General features: G+C 40.4%; 1 protein-coding gene across 1 annotated transcript; it reads left to right on the top strand.

Moving 5' to 3' along the window:
* Nucleotides 1–921: 921 nt before the first annotated feature.
* Nucleotides 922–4,586, top strand: LOC119726038. The gene is made up of 5 exons (XM_038197656.1): nt 922–1,167; nt 1,398–1,581; nt 1,921–2,023; nt 2,862–3,122; nt 4,423–4,586. Exons 1-5 carry the CDS (start codon nt 932–934, stop codon nt 4,584–4,586), a joined length of 948 nt encoding a protein of 315 aa, XP_038053584.1. The 5' UTR covers nt 922–931.
* The last annotated feature ends 16,342 nt before the right edge of the window (nt 4,587–20,928 follow it).

The following is a 20,928-nucleotide window of genomic DNA, read 5'->3' as shown; positions in this document are numbered from 1 at the left end:
AATTCCAAAATCGGTATGCGGAAATATGAAACTGGGTGTAAAATAGGATTCGTTGCACTTGCAACATCATGTCTGTCTACGATTTGTTGAGTTTTCCATGACTGTTTTTCCTTCTTCGATCGCCATCGTGCTGTTGTAATAGGTTGTTTCTTCTGAATGATGTAATGTGGAAGAAGTAAAATTGTCAAGTCTGGTAGAGGTGTAATGGAGATGGAACTTTACAACACATGATGAGAATGTGTCGTTATAAAGTGTAGACTGCACGTTTGCCGTGAAACGACCGAAAGAGAGATAACAGGTACAAGCTATGAGCAGGGGTGTATCAGATCGGGGCGGGGAACGCTGCTCCTAAAGGAAATTGGTTTTTTTTTTCTGAATCAATACTCTGATAACTCCTAATGCACATTGCTTATGTAATAACGGCAGTGAAGGGCAAAACCAAATGTTGAATTTTCTGATTTACGTGGCGTTTGAAAGAAATGTACATGACATGATGTAATTTTCTATTTTCTCAATGCAGTCGTTAACATGTACATACATGTACTTCAAATGCATACATGTGTTAATTTTTTTATTTTTATTTATAATGTGGACTTTCCTGATGGAGGTCTGGGTCCATCACAAGTCTATCAAAACTCAATGTATATCATAAGTCTATCACAAGTCCCTCATGAGGCTATCACAAGTCCATCATAAGCGCATCACCAGTCATTTACAAGCCATGCAGTCTCAAGTCAACTCACCTGCTCTTGCACGTGCTGGGACGTGATGCTATCAAATTGCCTACTGAACACACATTTAAAGATAGCCGTATCAGTGAAACGGCTTTATACAGCTCCTCAGAGACGGTGGGTAGTATTACACTGGTTTTAACAGTGATTTTTCTTTGGTGTTCTTTCAGGTACTTTAACTGGTGCTGATTACAACCAAGATGCCGCGAAAGACCGTTCAGCAGTTGGATGCATACATTAAGGCAACAGCCTTCGTGTGCGACCACTCCAACGCCAAACTCATCAGCAGGAAGACTAAAGTCAAACCAAGGAGGAAGCAAGCTTTCCTGTCTGTATTGCATTACAGGAAAACGTCTTCTGATGATTGCTGTGCAAAGAGGAGACCATGGAATCGATGGATCCGAAGAAAATCAAAGCAGACACATGAAAGTCAGAGGTAAACAGTAATGACATTTATTTAATTTCAATTGAGGGTCATATGATAATTGTAACTTAACATCGAAGGGTTTGTTTAATCATTGACTCTTTCTGGCTACTAGGGTAAAAGTTGAGTGAACTTGTGCAATTCTTTTCATAGACTCATGACAGTGGATGTGACTTTGAATATAGCTTGTGTAGAATAATGCATTTCTAAATCTACACAGAATTTCTCCCCTATTTTCGCAGTAATTCCAAAGACGTAAAACAGAAACTGCAGGTCTTTGTCCGGACTCCCATCCCACTTAAGACCAAGACACTTTATTTCGAACTCCGTCCCGAGACATCCGTCTCATCTCTGAAAGAGGTAATCCAGAAGAAGATCGGTGTGGAGACACGACATCAGCGTCTGTACATCAGGGAAAATGTCCAGGTAAGTATACTCTTGTTTAAAATGAAGATGCCGTACATGCACTTCGATAATTTAAAATATCTAAAAGGTCCACCTAGATTTTTTTTTTCGTTTTGTGGAATTTCATAATATACAACGCAAAATCTCACATTTCCATAGTTAATTCACAATTTGTTTATTTATGACAAACTGCCCACAATCACAATCCCTCCCTCCCAACTAAGCTTAAAACAAATTAAATCAATTTGCTACACGTTTAAAAGATAACAAAAATCTGAAATCCACTATCTTTCAACTGAAATCCTCTATGTTTTTCCAGAATCATGTAACTTACTGTATATTAATAATCCACTTTGGTAGCTCTGTGACTTACTCACACTTGAGGAGAATGGTGTCGACACGAAGGAAATCATCTCTCTCCGTCTATCAACAGATGAGCAGGATAACGACAATGTACCAAAAGGTAAATGACAAAGTTTGTTGTTACTGTAGTTTAAAAAGTTAACCACGAATATCTTATACAGGGTGAACCCCCCCCCCCCCCATCCAAAAAAATTTCAACCCTGAAACATTTGGGGGGGGGGGGTTTCTTCAAAAACGTGATATTTGAATTGTTATGTTTTGGTTATCAGATTAAAGCTGATGTTTTGGGTTTTTTTACTTTCAATACTTAAATATCACGAAAACAGCACATTGGGTTGCTAGGAAAATGTCAATTCTGTAACACAACTCTTTTTTGGTCCATTCCAATGCCATTACCACAGTTAAGGGATTTACACTTTACCTCAATTGTGCATGAAATGCATGTAGCGCATTGTGTTGTGATCCTTACAAACAACACGGCACATAATGATGGCAATTCCATTCATTTTCAAACTCAAAAGGTATCTTATCTTTCTTAGTCCTATTTTACACCTTTTCAGCATCATAAATGTCAAAATATTACAGAAATTACACGAATGAATGCTGTTTCAAGCAACATTGCAACAAATGAAAATATCACTTCTTTTACATAATTAGTATTTTCTCTGCAGCCTAATGTACTGTTTTCATTATTTGTTCTAGTATAATTGAAAGAAGAAAACTCTCAGCTTTACTTTGATATCCAAAACATAAAAAATTCACAGATCACGTTTTAAAAAAAGGCAAAAATTTAAGGCTTGCCTCTTTTTTAATTTAATTAATTGGTTTTTTTTTTTTTTGGGGGGGGGGGGAGGAGGGTGTTTCACCCTATAGTGTACTGTAGTGCATGCACTTCAAAGTATGTAACTGAAGGCTCACTTGGAACATTCTTTTGGCAGACAAAGCCAGCGTTGATGATGAGTACCTCAAGGACTTGTCCTCAAAAATCGAATCATCATGGAAGGAATTGGCCAAACACTTACGATATGAAGAATCGGAAATTGCAAACATCCAAACCACCAACGAAGGCAGCACTGAGGGGAGCCGTCACATGCTACTCACTTGGTGGGAAAAGACGACAGATCGCGAAGAAGCAGCTCGGAAACTGAGACGAGCATTAGAGGCCATCGGGCTGACTGACTTGGCCCAAAATGTACCGGGTGAGCTAAATTGTGAACAAGCAGATTTCTTATATTCAGAAGTGATTTAAGACTAATCTTTACATTATTTCATATTAACATGTGGATTTCTGTGGGAGGGGGAGGGGTTGTTGCTCATAATGAGCACTGGAGTAGGAAGAGGGGGGGCATGAGGGTGAGCTAAGAGGCGGGTACGCCTATAGGTGTAAATTATGAAAGGTTCACTTGCACATTTATATCTATTTACAATTTTAATGTAGGCAAATACAAGTAGCAATCAAAATCTGAATTTGGTGGCAAGGGAAGGGGCGGGGCCTAGCTGGGAGGGGAGGACTAGACATCATTATTTCAATTAATGAATGCACTTCAATCAGAGGACAATGGATATGGCCATTATTATTCATTGCGGCTTGCAAACACATGAGTTTTGCCCATGTGACAATGATTTTACCAACAAAGCCAAGTTATTGGTGGGTGGTCACACCCCACCCTCAACCCCAAGCAATGCCCCCAGGGTGGGGGATGGGGGCTGTGAAAAGGATGTCTATGTAATTTCTAAAGCGTTCACTTGCATATCATTTATTTACATTTGTTTCGTTATGAAACATACAAGTTCTAAATTCGGTGGCACAGGGGGAGTGGGCGGGGCCTAGCTAGGTGTGGGGGGAGTACACGACCTACTATTCATCCACTGGTCTATAAATGATACACAGGCTGGCTCTGTTTGTGAAAATGTGCGAGATTCCAGAACAATACCAATTATACAAGTTATTACTCAAAACAAAGGACAACACTGAAAATACACTTTTTAAGGTTTTGTAAAATTTACCATTACCAATTTGGGGCGCTACTGCACAAAGGATATACAATAAGCCAACATTTTCTCACCAGATATGAAAAGACCAATGTCTGAACTAACCATAGACGAAGGGAAATTAAAGAAGGGAATATAAAAGAGATTTTTTCAGAAGTGTTTCTATTTTTTTCTCGTAAGGGTAAGGACGATACTTTGTCGTGATATAGTTACCTTTGTGACATTACTTCGCAGTTTGGCTCGATGACCTTTGAAAATAACGCCAAAAAAAGAAGAATTTTTGCAGCCTCAGAATGGCCAAAACTAATAGTGGCCCGTAATCATGGCAACGAGCAAAATATCGGTTTAAAAAGTATATTTTGATACTGGCTCCTAAAGTCCTTTGATCCCACAAAGTGTAAAAAAAAAAAGACTCTTAATTTAAAAAAAACCCACAACAGTAGAGATAGTTTAAAACAATTAGTAAACAAAAAAATGATGATCACTCTGTTTTCCTTCTTACATCAGTAGTGAGCGAATTGAGAGACGAAGCAGCTGAACCCGAGCCAGAAAGGCGTCATGATGCAGGAGTTGACGAGGAGAGCAAACAAAACGGAGCGGCATCAACCGAGGAGGGGAAATTGAAGAAGGAACAAGTTGGTGATCAAGACAAACCTCGGCTTATCTGGTAAAACACGATTAAATACTCCTGTTCGTTATGCACCTCGTGTTTGACAAATTACCTAAGCCAATGAAGCTCTTCAAATGTTGCATTGTATACTAAACTCCGTTTGATTACAATTACTTTAAATTGGTGTCAATAGAAAACATTTTCCAAGAATAATTGATGTACTTTAAAAAAAGATTATTTATAACTATTTAAAAACCCTTAAAATGCAAAACTTCCATTCTAACAGTTCCAGATATGTGGCAGTGCAGGTCTTCATTCGAAGTCCCCTCCTGCAAAAACCAACTACGCTTTGTTTACAAATAGATCCACAGACATCCGTATCAACCTTGAAACAGAAAATACAGGAGAAAATCAGTGTCCAGTCTCAACAACAGCGACTGTTCATTCGAAGAAATTTCCGTAACTTAGAGGTAAGGTTGGCTTCATGTTTTAAAAGTAGCCATAACGAAATTACCATTACATTCCATCGAATTAAAGGCCATGCATTGTGGGTTTTAGTGATAACCTCTTCTGGCTCTAGAGTTCTAGAGTAGTGCTACGTCTGATGCCAGTATAATGGTGTTTTAGCACTAAAGTTTGCTGGTTTTAGCACTACCGATTTAGTCTCATGATGAAAATGGTTCCAAAGAGTGTGTTATATCAGGATATTAAAAATTATTTTCCAGCTCTGTAACTTGCTGACACTTCTCGACTATGGAATTCAACAGGACGAGAACATCTCACTTCGTCTGTGTACCGATGGCCTACTGGGCGGTGGACTAAAAGGTAAATGCTCTAGGAAAACATGTACAGTATCTTTCTAGATGGGGAACAACCTGTGGGATTTTACCCTCATAGGCCGGATATACCACATCCTCCTCTGTAAGTCACGGGGGAAAAGCAACTGCATTTGAAAATGCATCCTGGAAAGTGCAATGATGAGAACATGATTGACCCTGTAGCATCTTCTCTTTTTTTTTGGGGGGGGGGGGTGCATTATGAGGAGTACTGGTGCAAAAACTTATATTTAAAGAGCGATCTAACCCTCCGACGCAGAAACTGGCCCTTTTGGGGACCCAATTTGGTTAATTACCTTAATTAAAAAAAAAATTAAACCAATTCTGGTGATCTTCCATCTAATCCTAGCCAGAGACACCCACTACGGATATATGCAGTCACCTTTAGTGTGTGACCCCGGGTCAGGCATATCTGAGCCTGACAACCTGGGCTGTCCATATACACGTGCACAAAACAAAGTCACTTGCTGGTAGCCAGTGCACGACTTGACCACAGAGCATGTATAAAACATCTGTTACCTGTCAATGACCTCCTTATTTATAGTCTACAGACATGTCGAGATTGTGTTCAAATAGATACAGTGTTGTGTAGCCTCAAACCAAGGCGCTAAATATCTGCGTCCCCGGAGGGATCCCTTACTGTAAGTGTGTTAGCAAATGGGCTTTCTGCGTCGGAAGGTTTGTGCCACCTCCTCTACTGTAATGTTTCACCTTACCCTGCTTTTGCTTCCCAAAGATAGACAACTCATTGAAAGTGAAATAATAAATAAAATAATAAATGCATTGCACTTTTATCCTTACGAAAAAGGTTTCTTTTTGTTTGGCAGGCAAACATTTTGCTGATGATCCATTCTTCCGGGACTTGGCTTCGAAAACCGAATCATGCTGGAAAAAGTTGGCCAAATCCCTGGGATATGAAGAAGCAGAAATCAAGGAAATCAAAACCTCCTTCCAAGACGACAAAGAAAGGAGCCTTCAGATGCTGCTTCCTTGGTGGAGAAAGCAAACAAATCGCGAGGAAGGATTTCAAAGTTTGAGAGATGCGTTAAATTCAATAGGGCGTGAAGAGCTGGCCTTCATGATTCCATCAGATATGCGACAGAGGTTGAAACAGGAAGAAATTGTTAATCAAGAGAAAGCCAGAACATCAATACAAACAGGAGGGACTAAAGAACAAGACATACAGAAAGGTACTACATCATCTGAGGGTCAGAGATCGCGTCAGGAGGAAGTTGGTCATTTAGTCGAACCTAAAACGATGGGGCAGATGGAGGGTGTTAAAAAACAGAACATGCAGAAAGGGACTACATCCTGGGGACAGAGACCAAGACAGAAGGAAATAACTGAACAAGACAAACCTGAGATACATGAACAACAGGTATTTGTGAAAGCACAGGGCAAGCAGAAACGGCCACGGCCATCTATTGAGGAGCAGAGACCGAGTAAAGAGCTTCCACAGAAAAAGCAGAAACTAGAAGAATTTGAAAAGAATAATCAAAAGGTAATGACATCATCCGAAGAACATGGAACGAGGCTTGGACAATTTCAGCTTCATCCAGACAAACCCCAACAAGAAGTTCAGATGGGAGGCTCTAAAGAACAGAATAATCAGAAAGATACTGCATGTAGGCCTTCATCATCTGAGAAACAGGGACAAGAGGCAGTTGGGTATGGAGACAAACCTGAACAAGAGATAAAAGTGGAACGGCCTAAAACACGAAGAAAACGGAAAATGAATTCAACATCTGAGGAACAGAGATTGAGACAGGAGGAAATTGGTGATACAGAGAAAGCCAAGCCATCAGTACAAGAGAAAGGGACCAAAGAACAGAGAGAGCAGAAAGCTGGGACTTCAAAATCTGAGGAACAGAAATTGCGACAGGAGGAATGTGGGTATCGAGACAAACCTGAGATAAGTATGAAAGTTGGACGGGCTAAAAAGCGAAGAAAGCGGAAAAGGACTTCAACATCCGAGGCACAGATATTGAGACAGGAGGAAGTTGGTCATGTAGAGAAACCCAAACCATTAGTACAAAAGAGAAGGGTTGAAGGACAGAGCATGCAGAAATGGACTTCAATATCTACGGGACAGCGATTGAGACAGGAGGAAGTTGGCCATCTAGAGAAATCCAAACCATTAGTACAAGAGAGAGGGGCTAAAGAACAGAGAGAGCAGAAAGGGTCTTCAACATCTGAGGAACAGAAATTGAGACAGGAGGACTGTGGTTATCGAGACAAACCTGAACAAGAGATGAAAGTGGGAGGGGCTAAAAAAAGGAGAAAGCGGAAAAGATCTTCAATATCTGAGGAACAGAGACCAAGACAGGAAGACGTTTGGTATGGAGACAAACCTGAACAAGACATGAAAGTGGGACGGGCTAAAAAAAGAAGAAAGCAGAAAAGCATATCAACATCTGAGGAACAGAGACAAAGCCAGAAGGAACTTTGTCATCTAGCGAAACCCAAACCATCAGTACAAGAGAGAGAGACTAAGAAACACAGAGAGCAGAAAGGGACTTCAACATCTGAGGAACAGAGATTGAGACAGGAGGAAGTTGGGTTTCGAGACAAACCAGAAAAAGACATGAAAGTGGGACGGGCTAAAAAACGGAGAAAGCGGAAAATGACTTCAACATCTGAGGAACAGGGACCAAGACTGGAGGAAGTTGGTCATGAAGAGAAACCATCAGTAAAACAAGAGGGGGCTAAAGAGCAGAGCAAGCACAAAAGGACTCCAACATCTGAGGAACAGAGATTGAGACAGGAGGCAGTTGGGTATCGAGACAAACCAGAACAAGAGATGAAAGTGGGACATGCTAAAAAACGGAGAAAGCGCAAAAGGACTTCAACATCTGAGGAACAGAGACCAAGACTGGAGGAAGTTGACCATCTAGAGAAACCCAAACCATCAGTACAAGAGAGAGGGGATACATCATATGAGGATCAGAGAAAGGAGAAACTTGCTAAACAAGACAGACATCGGATACATGAACAAGGAGATCTTTTAAAAAAACAGGCCAAACAAAAACGAACACCGAGTCACGAGCTTCCACAGAAAAAGCAGAAACTAGGGGTATCTGAGAAGAATGCTCAGAAGGAGTTGACTTCATCGGAAGAACGTGGATTGAGGCATGGACAATTAGATGATAATCGAGATAAACCTCAACAAGTTGGAAAGGTTAAATATCACAGCAAACAAAAAGGGTATATATCACTTGAGGGACAGAAAAGACGACATGAGGAGGAGTTTTGTGGTAATCAAGACAAAACTAGAAAGAAGACAGGGATTACATCATCTGAGGGACAGAGAACGGGACAAAAGGAAATTGGTAAACGAAGAAAACCTCAAACAGACGTTCTTGTGGCTCCAACAAAAGAAAGGAGCATGCAGAAAGGAACTAAATCATCTCAGGCACAGAGACCGAGGCAGGAGGAAAGTGGCTATCAAGACACACGCAAACCATCAGTACAAGCGGAAGATGTTAAAGAACAGAGCAAGCAGAAAACGACTACATCATCTGAGGACCAGAAACCTAGCCAGGAGGAAGTTAGTAATCTGGACAAACCTGAATCGGAAGTAGATGTGGAGGGGGCTCAAAAACAGAGCAAGCAGGAAGTAAGTACATCAACTGAGAGACCGAGACCGGGACAGGAGGAAGTTGCTAAACAAGCTAAACCTCAGATACATGAACAAGGAGTAGTTGCTGAAGAACAGGGCAAACAGAAACGGACAAAACAACCTAATGAGGAACATAGACTGAGTCAAGTGCTTCCCAGGGCAAAGCTGAATATGGGAGAATTCGAGAAGAATGCTCAAAAGGGGACGACGTCATCTGAAGCACATGGACCGAGGCAGGGGCAATTACAGTGTCATCGAGACAAACCTCTACCAGAGATACAAGTGGGAGGGACCAAAGAACAGCGAAAGCATAAAGGAGCTGCATCAACCCAGGACCAGAGACCGAAACGGGATGAAATTGGTCACCGAGACGAATCTCAACAAGATGTTCACTGGGAAGGGCCAAAAGAACAAAGCCAGAAGAAAGAGACTTTATCATCTGAGTACCAGAGACCAAGACATGATGAAGTTGCTAATCAAGACAAACCACAACCAAAGGTACAACTGAGAGGGGCTAAAGATCAGAGCAAGCAGAAAGAGATTACATCTAATCCAGGGGTTTATGTGGGAGTGACTGATACAGAAAGCAGATCAGGTAAATAATTACACAGAATCCAATATTTTGTATGGTCTCTCCCTGAATTTCATTCATAGTTTCCCTCTGTACTATAAGGTATACAATTTTGTTAAAATGTATTGCTCGTTTCATCTAAAGTGTAAAGTAAGAAGTAACGACTTTTTTGGGCCGCTGCAAACAACTTATTCATGGTTCCTTTTGCGCGCGAACGTATCCGGTCTGCGAGTGGACTTGTTCTCGGTTCCTATACATTTACTGAAATGTGGTGGGAAGAATTTTTTCTGCATCAGACTAGTAAAAATCCTTTACGTTAATATAAATATATGTGTGAATGAGACATCATGAAACTGAACTATTTAGTATGTCATATGATCTCAAAGAGGGGCCCCGTAGCCGAGCGGTTAGAGCGTGGAGCTACGGAGTGGAAGGTTGGCGGTTCGAATCTCATTCGGACCAAAAGCTGGAAAACTCTCTCTGACGACCCAACAGTAAAAATGGGTACCTGATTCGTTCAGGAAAGGTAAAAAGGCGAGAGGAGAGGACTGGGCCCCGCAACTCATATGCCGCGGACAAGACACAGTGGACCTCTAACATCCCACTGCCCCTACGGCCAGTAATGGCTATGGGACCTTTACCTTTACGATTTTAAATAGCGTCATATAAATTCCATGTCTCTTGCAGTACAGTTGCAACGTTACAACCTGTTTTTTTTCGGGATGTTATCGCAGTCGTTCCCAAAGAATACATTCTAACGATAATAATGACTTCTAATTAAAGCTGTACACGTTTTATTTATGGTGTACTGGCATTTTATTCATTTATAGATACTCTACCTGACGACAGAGCAATCTGGAAACAAGCTGAGAAGATTGCAGCAGACTGGGAAAAATTGGCCTTATACTTGAAATGTTCAAAAGAACATATTGGTACGATTAAGGCTAATCATTCCAATGATGTTGTAGGGCAGTGCTTTGAGATGTTAAGCACATGGTGGAGAAAGCAGGACAATTACACGGAAGCATGGCGGACGTTGGAGAAGGCTCTGATTGATTCAGGCAGGAACGACTTGGTTCGGGGCACATTAGGTACGCTCAGTAACTGAAGAAAGTTGTGCAAATCGTACACTTCCATTTCATACCAAATTCACAAATTTGTAGGTGCACGAAGAAAAAGTACCCAAAAGGATTTTGAAAGGAACGCAGCCTTATCGAGTGTGTTAAAACTAATGAAACTAATGAAATAGTGGCAAAGAGTAACTCAATAATTAGTTGTGATTTGAATGGCAGAATGAGATCCTATTAAATCAGTTATTGTATCGGAATTTCGCATGACGATTTCTGTTAATGAATTAACCTAAACAGCACGCTTTTACAAGGGACCCAATTTGCAAAGATTTTTCAGTAAAATCTTACAGTCAAGATTTTTGGGTTCGGGCAGACCTCTCAATTAATAGCATTATTGTCTAGTTTATTATTGGTGTTACATATAGAACCACCAGTTTATTATTGGTGTTCCATATGGAACCACCCACTCGACATACGTGTATATTGAAGGCGAACTGGGCACAGGAAACTGCAGTCTACGAGATCCTACTGGGATACGACACAAATAACTGCATCCAACAATAACTACATCCAACAAGACTTACTTTTACTAACCAACTTAGATACTGACTAAACATATCCTTTGTATAACATCCATCATGGTGGTGCATTAATTTCTTCCTTAGAGATGCGCATGTGTAGCCTGTAGTATAGTTGCTAGTAGATGATCAAAACGTCAGTGTTCTTCTGCCTGAAGTCACAGTTCGGCAAATTGGTTTTTGGTAGACCACCCTCGCACTGTGCTAAACTGGCAAGCAAAATTGTCTGATCGGGAGAAAAAAAAATATTCACTAAGAGTATTTGTGGGAAAGAAGGAAATCAAGACATAACATTTTAGTATAGACCCGCTGCCAGAAAAATTGCGTTTTACCAAAAAAAAAAAACATATGAAGGCTTAAAATACCCTTAAGAAACATCAACAGGAAGAAAAATCATGAATCCATTTGAACCCATTGCAAGTGCCGCCGCTGACATACACTCCTAACATTGCCTCTTTTCTTTTAACAGCCGAGACGGGAAGAGCGCAATCCAGTCCGAGTGATACTGCTGCTGATCAGTGCAGGAGTGAATTAAAACACTTGTATACTACCACAGGTAGTTACGTTCAGTTAATTCCCTGGGTCGATGATGACATGAAACATATTATGGATATATATACAGAGTTGCAATTAGAAAAGGGTGACCAGGATGACATTGAGGGGTATGTTAATGAGTATGGGGACATTTTTCTCATTACAAAACACGGGACAGTGATTAAACGCGTCATTTTGTGTGGGTTACCTGGGTTGGGCAAGTCCACTATTATTGACAAAATTGCATACGACTGGGCTGTTGGTTCCATTTTACATGAACAGTTCACACTTTTGTTTGTTTTGAAAATGTCCGCTCTCGACCAAACTTCGGATCTTGTTGAGTCAGTCTTTGATCAACTTTTATCAGACGATACAAACGTTAACCAGCGTGATTTGGAAGGATTCATTCAGAACAATGGTAGTAGAGTGCTCGTTCTCATAGACGGTTTTGATGAATTTAGGACAACTAACCTCGAACCAAAGAAGTTTGGTTCCATTCTGAGAATGCTCAATCGAAAATTTGGCAAAGAATGTTTTGTAGTCGTAACAACACGCCCATCCCACCTTGTTAAGTTGGCAAGCAAATCACTCATTACTAAACCTTTCACACACGTGAATGTTCTTGGCTTTAGGATGGAAGATATTGAAGAGTATGTGAACAAATTTTTTTCTAAAGAACGTCATATGGTTGGGGGACTTCTTGAAAGGATTCAATCATCCGATGTCCTGTCTGAATTAGCAAGGAGTCCCATGCTACTCCTTCTAATGTGTGTTTTATGGAGGGAAGATGAAACACTACCCGATACTTTGTCAAGATTGTTCAGTAAAGCAATTAGTTACATATTTCGAAGAAAGATGCCTGATTTAACAGAAGAAGAAATATCGGAAGTAGTGATTGCAATCGGCAAAGTAGCATTTGAAGGGCTTGTTTCCCCAGAGCAAAGGCTTTCATTTCAGGAGGGAGAGTTTGAGAAGAGTGTACTTGATAAAGCATTGCAAGCGGGCATTCTCACTAGTAAGAGAGTCATGAAGTGGATTAACACGCACAATAACGTGCAGTTTATCCATAAGACGCTTCAAGAGTACTGCGCAGCTATGTACTGCCAGAGTCTGTTAGGCAAGGACCACGGGGACTTTCAGAAGATTCTTGATAAACTTGACTACCCAGAGAATTTTGAGGTCATGTTGCGCTTCTGCTGCGGCGACAATCAGCAGTGTACAAGACACATATTGAAGATGTTGAACAAGCTTTGCAATGAAGAAAAACAGTTGGCCTTAAATTGCTACTTTGAAAGTCAGTCAAAAGAGGTGTTATCAGTATATTTCATCAAGTCATTTTTGACTGCATCTATGAGGATAGGTGGTTATAGCAACGACTCAATGAACTCGCTCGTGTGGTTGCTGCAGCATGTTGCCGAGCAGACTCTTGCCGAGCTTTCAGGGGTAGATTACCTCGCTAAAGTACATGATGTCACATTTCACAGGTGTGACTTTTCTAGGTTGAGTAAAGTCGTAGTTTTGCGTTTGACCACAATGAAAAGTCTTCGCGAGTTGCATCTCGATGGATGCTCACTAACTGTTAGCAATGTTTTATCAATTCTTAAAGAAAGTAACCCGACTGAAAAACAACTTGAAAGAATTAATTCGATTGGCTCTGTCAAAGACTGGGCGGACCAGTTGCGAGAGATAAAATCCCTTGCAACACTCCGCGTACGGGAATGTAGCTTAGACCAGCGCGATGTAGTAGACATTGCATCTTCGGTTGTGGGAATGCCAAACTTGACCGACCTTCAAATTTCTGGCTATAGGGACTTTGGTGGTAACGAGGGAATGTGGACGGCTAGTTTGCAGTCGACGATTTTCTCAAAGCAGCTTACTATGAGGAATTGCAACATTAACAGTCGCGATTTGAAACATTTCGGTGAATCAGTTAGTCACATGGGGAATCGGGTGAATTGTGATTTCGGTAGTATGGGGACGTGGAGAGTACAGCCATGCGATAATGGCGTACAACTCAGCATGGTAAAGCTATCACTAACCGGCGAGGATATGGCGAATATTTTACAGTCATTCAGTATTCGAAGAGATTTAGTCAGTTTGATTCTTAATAGCTTTCGTGGTTTGAGTGGCTTCGCAGATATCTGGGCCCCACCCTTACGAAACATGACGGAACTTTGTAAGTTGGATTTAAGTGATTGCTCACTGCAAAGTGCTGACTTTAAGCATATTTCTGCGGCAACAAGTGAAATACCAAACCTGGCCTATCTTAACCTTTCAAAGAATTCGAACTTGGGTGGAAACGCAGAAACGTGGGAGGCTAGTTTGCAGTCTATGATTCACCTGAAAAAGCTCGAAATGAGGGATTGTGACTTAAACATTCGGGATGTTAAATACATCGCCTATTCTGTAAGTCGCATGAGGAATCTGGTGGTGAATTGTGATTTTGTTAGTTTCTCAGTACAGCCATGCGATGGTGGCATACAAATGAGCATTAAGAAGTCCTCACTAACCGGTGAGGATATGGCAGATATTTTACTTTCATTCAGTCATCGGAGAGATTTAGTCAGTTTGATCGTTAATAGCATTCTTGGTTTGAGTGGTTCCGCAGATATCTGGACCCTACCCTTACGAAACATGACGGAACTTTGTAAGTTGGAGTTAAGTGATTGTTCACTGCAAAGTGCGGACTTTAAGCATATTGCTGCAGCAGTATGTCAAATACAAAACCTGGCCTATCTTAACCTTTCAAAGAATTCAAACTTGGGTGGAAACGCAGAAACGTGGGGGCTTAGTTTGCAGTCTATGATTCACCTGAACAAGCTCGAAATAAGGGATTCTGACTTAAATATTCGGGATGTAAAATTCATCGCCTATTGTGTAAGTCGCATGAGGAATCTGCTGGTGAATTGTGATTTTGGTAGTTTTTCTGTACAGCCATGCGTTGGTGGCATACAAATGAGCATTAAGATGCCCTCATTAGCCGGTGAGGACATGGCGAATATTTTACGGTCATTCAGTAATCGGAGAGATTTAGTCAGTTTGATCCTTAATCCGAACCTGCGTGGTAACGAAGGAACATGGGCGGCAAGTTTGCAGTCGATGATTCACCTGAAGAAGCTCAAAATGAGAGATTGTGACTTAAACAGTCGGGATGCAAAATGCGTCGCTCAATCAGTCAGTCGCATGAGGAATCTGGTGGATTGTGACTTGGTTAGTTTCTCTGTACAGCCATGCGATAATGGCATACAACTAAGCATTAAGATTTCCCCATTAACCGTTGAGAATATTGCGGATATGTTACAGTCATTCAGTAATCGGAGAGATTTAGTCAGTTTGATCCTTAAACCCATTGATGGTTTGGGTGGTTCTGCGGATATTTGGGCCCCACCCTTACGAAACATGACGAAACTTCATAAGTTGAATCTTAGTGGTTGTTCACTGCAAAGCACTGACATTGAACATATTTCTGGTCAAATACCAAACGTGGCCTGTCTTGACCTTTCATCCAATAAGGGATTGGGTGGTAACGCTGGAACGTGGGCGGCTAGTTTGCAGTCGATGATACACCTGAAAATGCTGGAAGTGAGGGATTGTGACTTAAACAGTAGGGATGTAAAATGCGTCGCTCAATCAGTCAGTCGCATGGGGAATCTGGTGGAATGTTATGTTGGTAGTTTCTCTGTACAACCATGCGATGATGGCATACGACTGAGCATTGAGAGACCCTCATTAACCGGCGAGGATATGGCGAATATTTTACAGTCATTCAATAATCGGAGAGATTTAGTCAGTTTGATCCTTAATCCGAATCTGCGTGGTAACGTAGGAACATGGGCGGCAAGTTTGCAGTCGATGATTCACGTGAAGAAGCTTACAATGAGAGATTGTGACTTAAACAGTCGGGATGCAAAATGCGTCGCTCAATCAGTCAGTCGCATGAGGAATCTGGTGGATTGTGACTTGGGTAGTTTCTCTGTACAGCCATGCGATAATGGCATACAACTGAGCATTAAGATTTCCCCATTAACCGTTGAGAATATTGCGGATATGTTACAGTCATTCAGTAATCGGAGAGATTTAGTCAGTTTGATCCTTAAACACATTGATGGTTTGGGTGGTTCTGCGGATATTTGGGCCCCACCCTTACGAAACATGACGGAACTTCGGAAGTTGAATCTTAGTGGTTGTTCACTGCAAAGCACTGACATTGAACATATTTCTGGTCAAATACCAAACGTGGCCTTTTTTGACCTTTCATCCAATGAGGGATTGGGTGGAAACGCAGGAACGTGGGCAGCTAGTTTGCAGTCGATGATACACCTGAAAATGCTGGAAGTGAGGGATTGTGACTTAAACAGTAGGGATGTAAAATGCGTCGCTCAATCAGTCAGTCGCATGGGGAATCTGGTGGAATGTTATGTTGGTAGATTCTCTGTACAACCATGCGATGATGGCATACAACTGAGCATTGAGAAATCCTCATTAACCGGCAACGATATGGCGGATATTTTACAGTCATTCAGTAATCGGAAAGATTTAGTCAGTTTGAACCTTGATCACATTCATGGTCTGGGTGGTTCTGCGGATATATGGATACCACCCTTTCAAAGACTGACGGGACTTCGGAAGTTGAATTTAAGAAATTGCTCTCTGCAAAGCACTGACATTGAACATATTTCCAGTCAAATAGCAAACCTGGCCTGTCTTGACCTTTCATCCAATGAGGAATTGGGTGGTAACGCAGGAACGTGGGCGGCTAGTTTGCAGTCGATGATTCACCTGAAAATGCTGGAAATGAGGGATTGTGACTTAAACAGTAGGGATATAAAATACGTCGCTCAATCAGTCAGTCGCATGGGGAATCTGGTGGAATGTCATGTTGCTAGTTTCTCTGTACAACCATGCGATGATGGCATACAACTGAGCATTGAGATATCCTCATTAACCGGCAACGATATGGCTGATATTTTACAGTCATTCAGTAATCGCAAAGATTTAGTCAGTTTGAACCTTGATCACATTCATGGTCTGGGTGGTTCCACAGATTTATGGACCATACCATTACATAACCTGACGCGCCTGACAGAGATAAGATTAACTCATTGCTCATTGAAGAGTACTGACATTGAACCAATTGCTACAGCACTAAGTGGAATGTCAAGAGTACAATCCCTCAGCCTTGTGGGAAATCGTTCATTGGGTGGCTCTGCAAAAACGTGGGCTCCCAGTCTGACACAAATGAAACATATCAGTAGCCTAAAATTGGGCGGATGTGCACTTACAGAAGAAGATAAGAAACACATATCTGAGTCCTTGGGAAGTGGAGTGGATTTTGAGTTCGATGACGACTGGGGGAGTGACTTTTCTTCTGAAGAGGACATTTCTTCTGAAGGGGACTTTTCTTCTGATGAAAACCTTTCTTCTGAAGAGGACTCTTCTTCTGAAGAGGACCTTAATTCTTCTGAAGAGGACCTTTCTTCTGAAGCGGACTCTTCTTCTGATGAAAACCTTTCTTTGTGAAGAGGACTCTTCTTCTGAAGAGGACCTTAATTCTTCGGAAGAGGACTCTTCTTCTAAAGAGGACTCTTCTCCTGATGAGAACTCTTCCTCTGAAGAGGACCCTTCTTCTAAGGATTTCTCGCGAGAGGACGTGTACGATTTATGACTGCACTGACATCTGTGATGAGCATGCTTAAGTACAAGATGAGCGAGCACGAGTGTGATCATTTGGATCGAGTCAGTCTCAGAGTCTCGAGTATGGTCCCGCAGTAGGATCAAGTTGTGCTCCAATCCACAAGCAAGGCCAAAAGTTTCACGTCACTAATTGCCCGAAATCCAGCAAACAAACGCAGGGAACGAGGCTTTCTATATTTATTGAATCCAGACATTTTGTTTGAATGCAGTGAATTATATCGAAACATTGGGGGGGGGGGGAACAAGCTGTGATCTGACGCATTTTTCCAATAAAAATCATTCGACCGAATATCTAGCAATAACTAATAGGTACACAACTTTGGTAAAAGGCGGGTATTCTGATTGATGTCAATATGTACTTAGTGAAATTCACGGTAAACTGAAAACGCTTCTCCTTTTTCATAATTGTAAGAATTTCGGAAATAGCGCTGACATAATACATGTATATCCCATAAATAAAATGTCGCAGAATGTATCATTTGGTTGCTGAATAATATCAGCAACCTTGAGCTTCATCAGTCAAAATATCGCAGCCCGCCATCCACGGATGAAGTATTTGTGGTAACGGAGTTTCTCCAGTTTTTTGTTTTGGAGCTCAAATAAAATGGTTGGAATGTAGGGAGGGGCCGTGTGCAGGTCGTGAAAGAATTGATTGCTCTGAACACATTATACAGACACATGGAGTGTATATCATTCAACACTGTCTCCTGAACAATCCTCTGTGTATAACAAAGACAAGTGGACCTCTGATAATTCTTGGGAAGGGGATCGTAAGCATTCTCCGGTCTCCTTTTTATACGGGTTGAATTATTTTTGTACCCGCTTCACAGATTGATAACAATGAATATCCAACGCGCATCGGCATTTGTGACAATTTAATATCAGTGTAATTGAGAGTTAAAATGCAGGCTCAGCGTAAATGACATCGTAATAGAATCGAGGACGGATTAACATCGGTTCTGTTGCTTGCTTAAAAATGTGAAACATGAGATAAATAATTATTAACTTCAGAAATCCTGAAAATAAATTGTAAAGATTGTAAATATATATTTCATTCTACATACCGTCTCAAACGACATCATCTCATCGGCTGTATGAATTGGTTAATTCTCGTTAATTGGTGAACAGCCTAATAGAAATATTTTCAGCTAAATATTTGCGTATGCAATGTATGTCTATATATACTCGCCGGGTTTTTTTCCTGTTTGAATATTATTTTTGTAAGCCTGGTAAAGAGTTTTCTCAGTATGGAATATATGAGAATATCAATCTGTGGAACAATAAGAGTATGACATGCAATCAGTTAGACAAATTTAAATTTCAGGATGTGTCATGCCTGTAAATAACTTTTATAAGCTGTATATTAACTGTTCATAACTTGTACATATCTCTGCTTAACCCAACCTTGTATAAGAGAAATCGAACTGAAATCTGAAAGTGTGCATTTTCTATACGTTTCATACTGTGGTACTGCAAAGTCTTAGCATAACTATGTATGTCTTGTATGTGGCTGATTCTGTCGTAGATTTTAATGCTTACAAAAATCAAAATGTGCATTTAATTCATTGTTTAAGAGGTCACCTGATTAATACAGTTGGTCTTAACTGTATTATTAGTCAACTGTTATAGACAGTATAACCATATTGCAGCCAGTCTTTTAGGAAGTCCTCCTGATGCGCATGCCAAGCATAACGTATGACTACACTCACAGTCGCAATAATAATTCAATTTGATATTAGATTTTAAATACTGATGATACCAAATTTGTTCTCTGATTTTTATTTACTGTTAAAGTGACCAATTGTTATTGGTAAGTGCATATTATGTCACTGCGATGTCTCGTTTTTACTTCATAAAAAGTCAGATTTTTGTTTGGTCAACGCCAGAGTTTGTTATACATCGATATTGAAGAGAAACTTAATTTGAGTTTGAAGATATTGCGAGTTAAGAAGATTCTACAAAGATTTCTCGACAGCTGTGTCAGTGTGTAAAGTGTTGCTTTCTGAGAGGTTGATTGAAATAAAATATGGTATGAATACATGTATACCGCTATCTTTCAGTAAGTCCGGCTACTTTTACGTGACATAATATTGTATTTATCATATATAACACTGGTTTAGTTTATAATTATAGTGATCATAATTCATTCTAAAAAGAAGTTTGAAATATTTTTTTAATCAATCGCTGTTCGCTTTAAAACTTGTCATGTGAATGCCAGTTCATTCTATCTATGTTTTAAAGTTCTTAAAGTGAAATACTGGGTTTATTGAGTTGGAGTACATAATTATGTATAGACAAAACACAATGGAAATGTACTTTAACAGGTGTATTTCTTGTAACAATTTTTTTTTCATTATGGGAAATATTTATTCCTTTTCCCTGTATATCAGATGCAAAAAGCAAAGTGGAAAAGCAGTCTATACGGTTTACAGAAAATCATCAAGACTGTAGTTGATTTTCATTTGACTAGATTGTGATTTTTTTTTCAGTTGCCATGCCGGGTTGTTTATCTCGGAGTCCCAAGAATCTGGGAGTTGTTGTTACAACATGTTTCATTATGCTTTAATTATTTGACGAACATATGTTTTAGTAACGAAATAAAGTTTTAACATACTGCGCTCACGTTTTTGTCATCATGCTTACTTATATAGTATTAGGCTGTTGAAGTGAAGGTGTTCGAACCTTTTGCGTGTTCATTTCCGGTTACACTGATACATTTTCAATCTTACTATTTTTTTCGTAACCCTCCATCCATATGAAGAGTTTTGATTTACATCGTTTACATCAGAGCGGAAACTTGATTGGATGATCTGTGTTCATAATCAGCATTTTTACAAGTTAAAATACGCTGTTCATTACTGTGATTTATTGCTGTCCCCCAAATAAGCAGACAATGATTATACCGACTATGAAACGTGAGGGGTGCAGACCTGCAAATCGACTTCCATAGACCTCAGTGATAACTACGGGTACTTCCGAAAATTATTAAAAATATCACAACTCTTCAAGGTGTTTGAGGCTTATTTCATAATCTTTCAATTCCATCCAAAGATGATCAACTTGAAAAGTAGTCCTTTGGCACATCGCCATTTTGAAAAATGATGCCTGCGCTCCTTTGCAAAATGGTAAAAATTTCAGGACCCAATTTCATGCGAATTTCACAGAAATACGAAATAGTTTCTGCACGGCTTCCAAATTTTTTTTTTATTTTTCAAACCTTCACGTTCATGGCCCACAAAATGAATTTTTTAGAGCATACAAATTGTGATTTGGCCTGGAGGGGCAATTCTGGGCCTATGTATACAGGCATGCAACCTATCCTCAGATCAGCTGATTTCCTCTTTTTTGACCTCCCATGTGTGTCATTAAAAATAGAGAAACACTGTACAAAGTCTTGGAAAGACTGGAATTTGCTCTTTTGGGGGGGGGGGGGGACTTTCCAGTTGCATGCCTGTATATAGGTCTGCACGCTTGAGCTACGTCTGTGCCATAATCAATGTC

This window comes from Patiria miniata, unplaced genomic scaffold (assembly GCF_015706575.1).
Source record: "Patiria miniata isolate m_02_andy unplaced genomic scaffold, ASM1570657v1 HiC_scaffold_19, whole genome shotgun sequence".
NCBI classification, from domain to species: Eukaryota; Metazoa; Echinodermata; class Asteroidea; order Valvatida; family Asterinidae; genus Patiria; species Patiria miniata.
The sequence above is the reverse complement of the archived record's forward strand: the minus strand, read 5'-3'. Positions and strand labels throughout refer to the sequence as shown.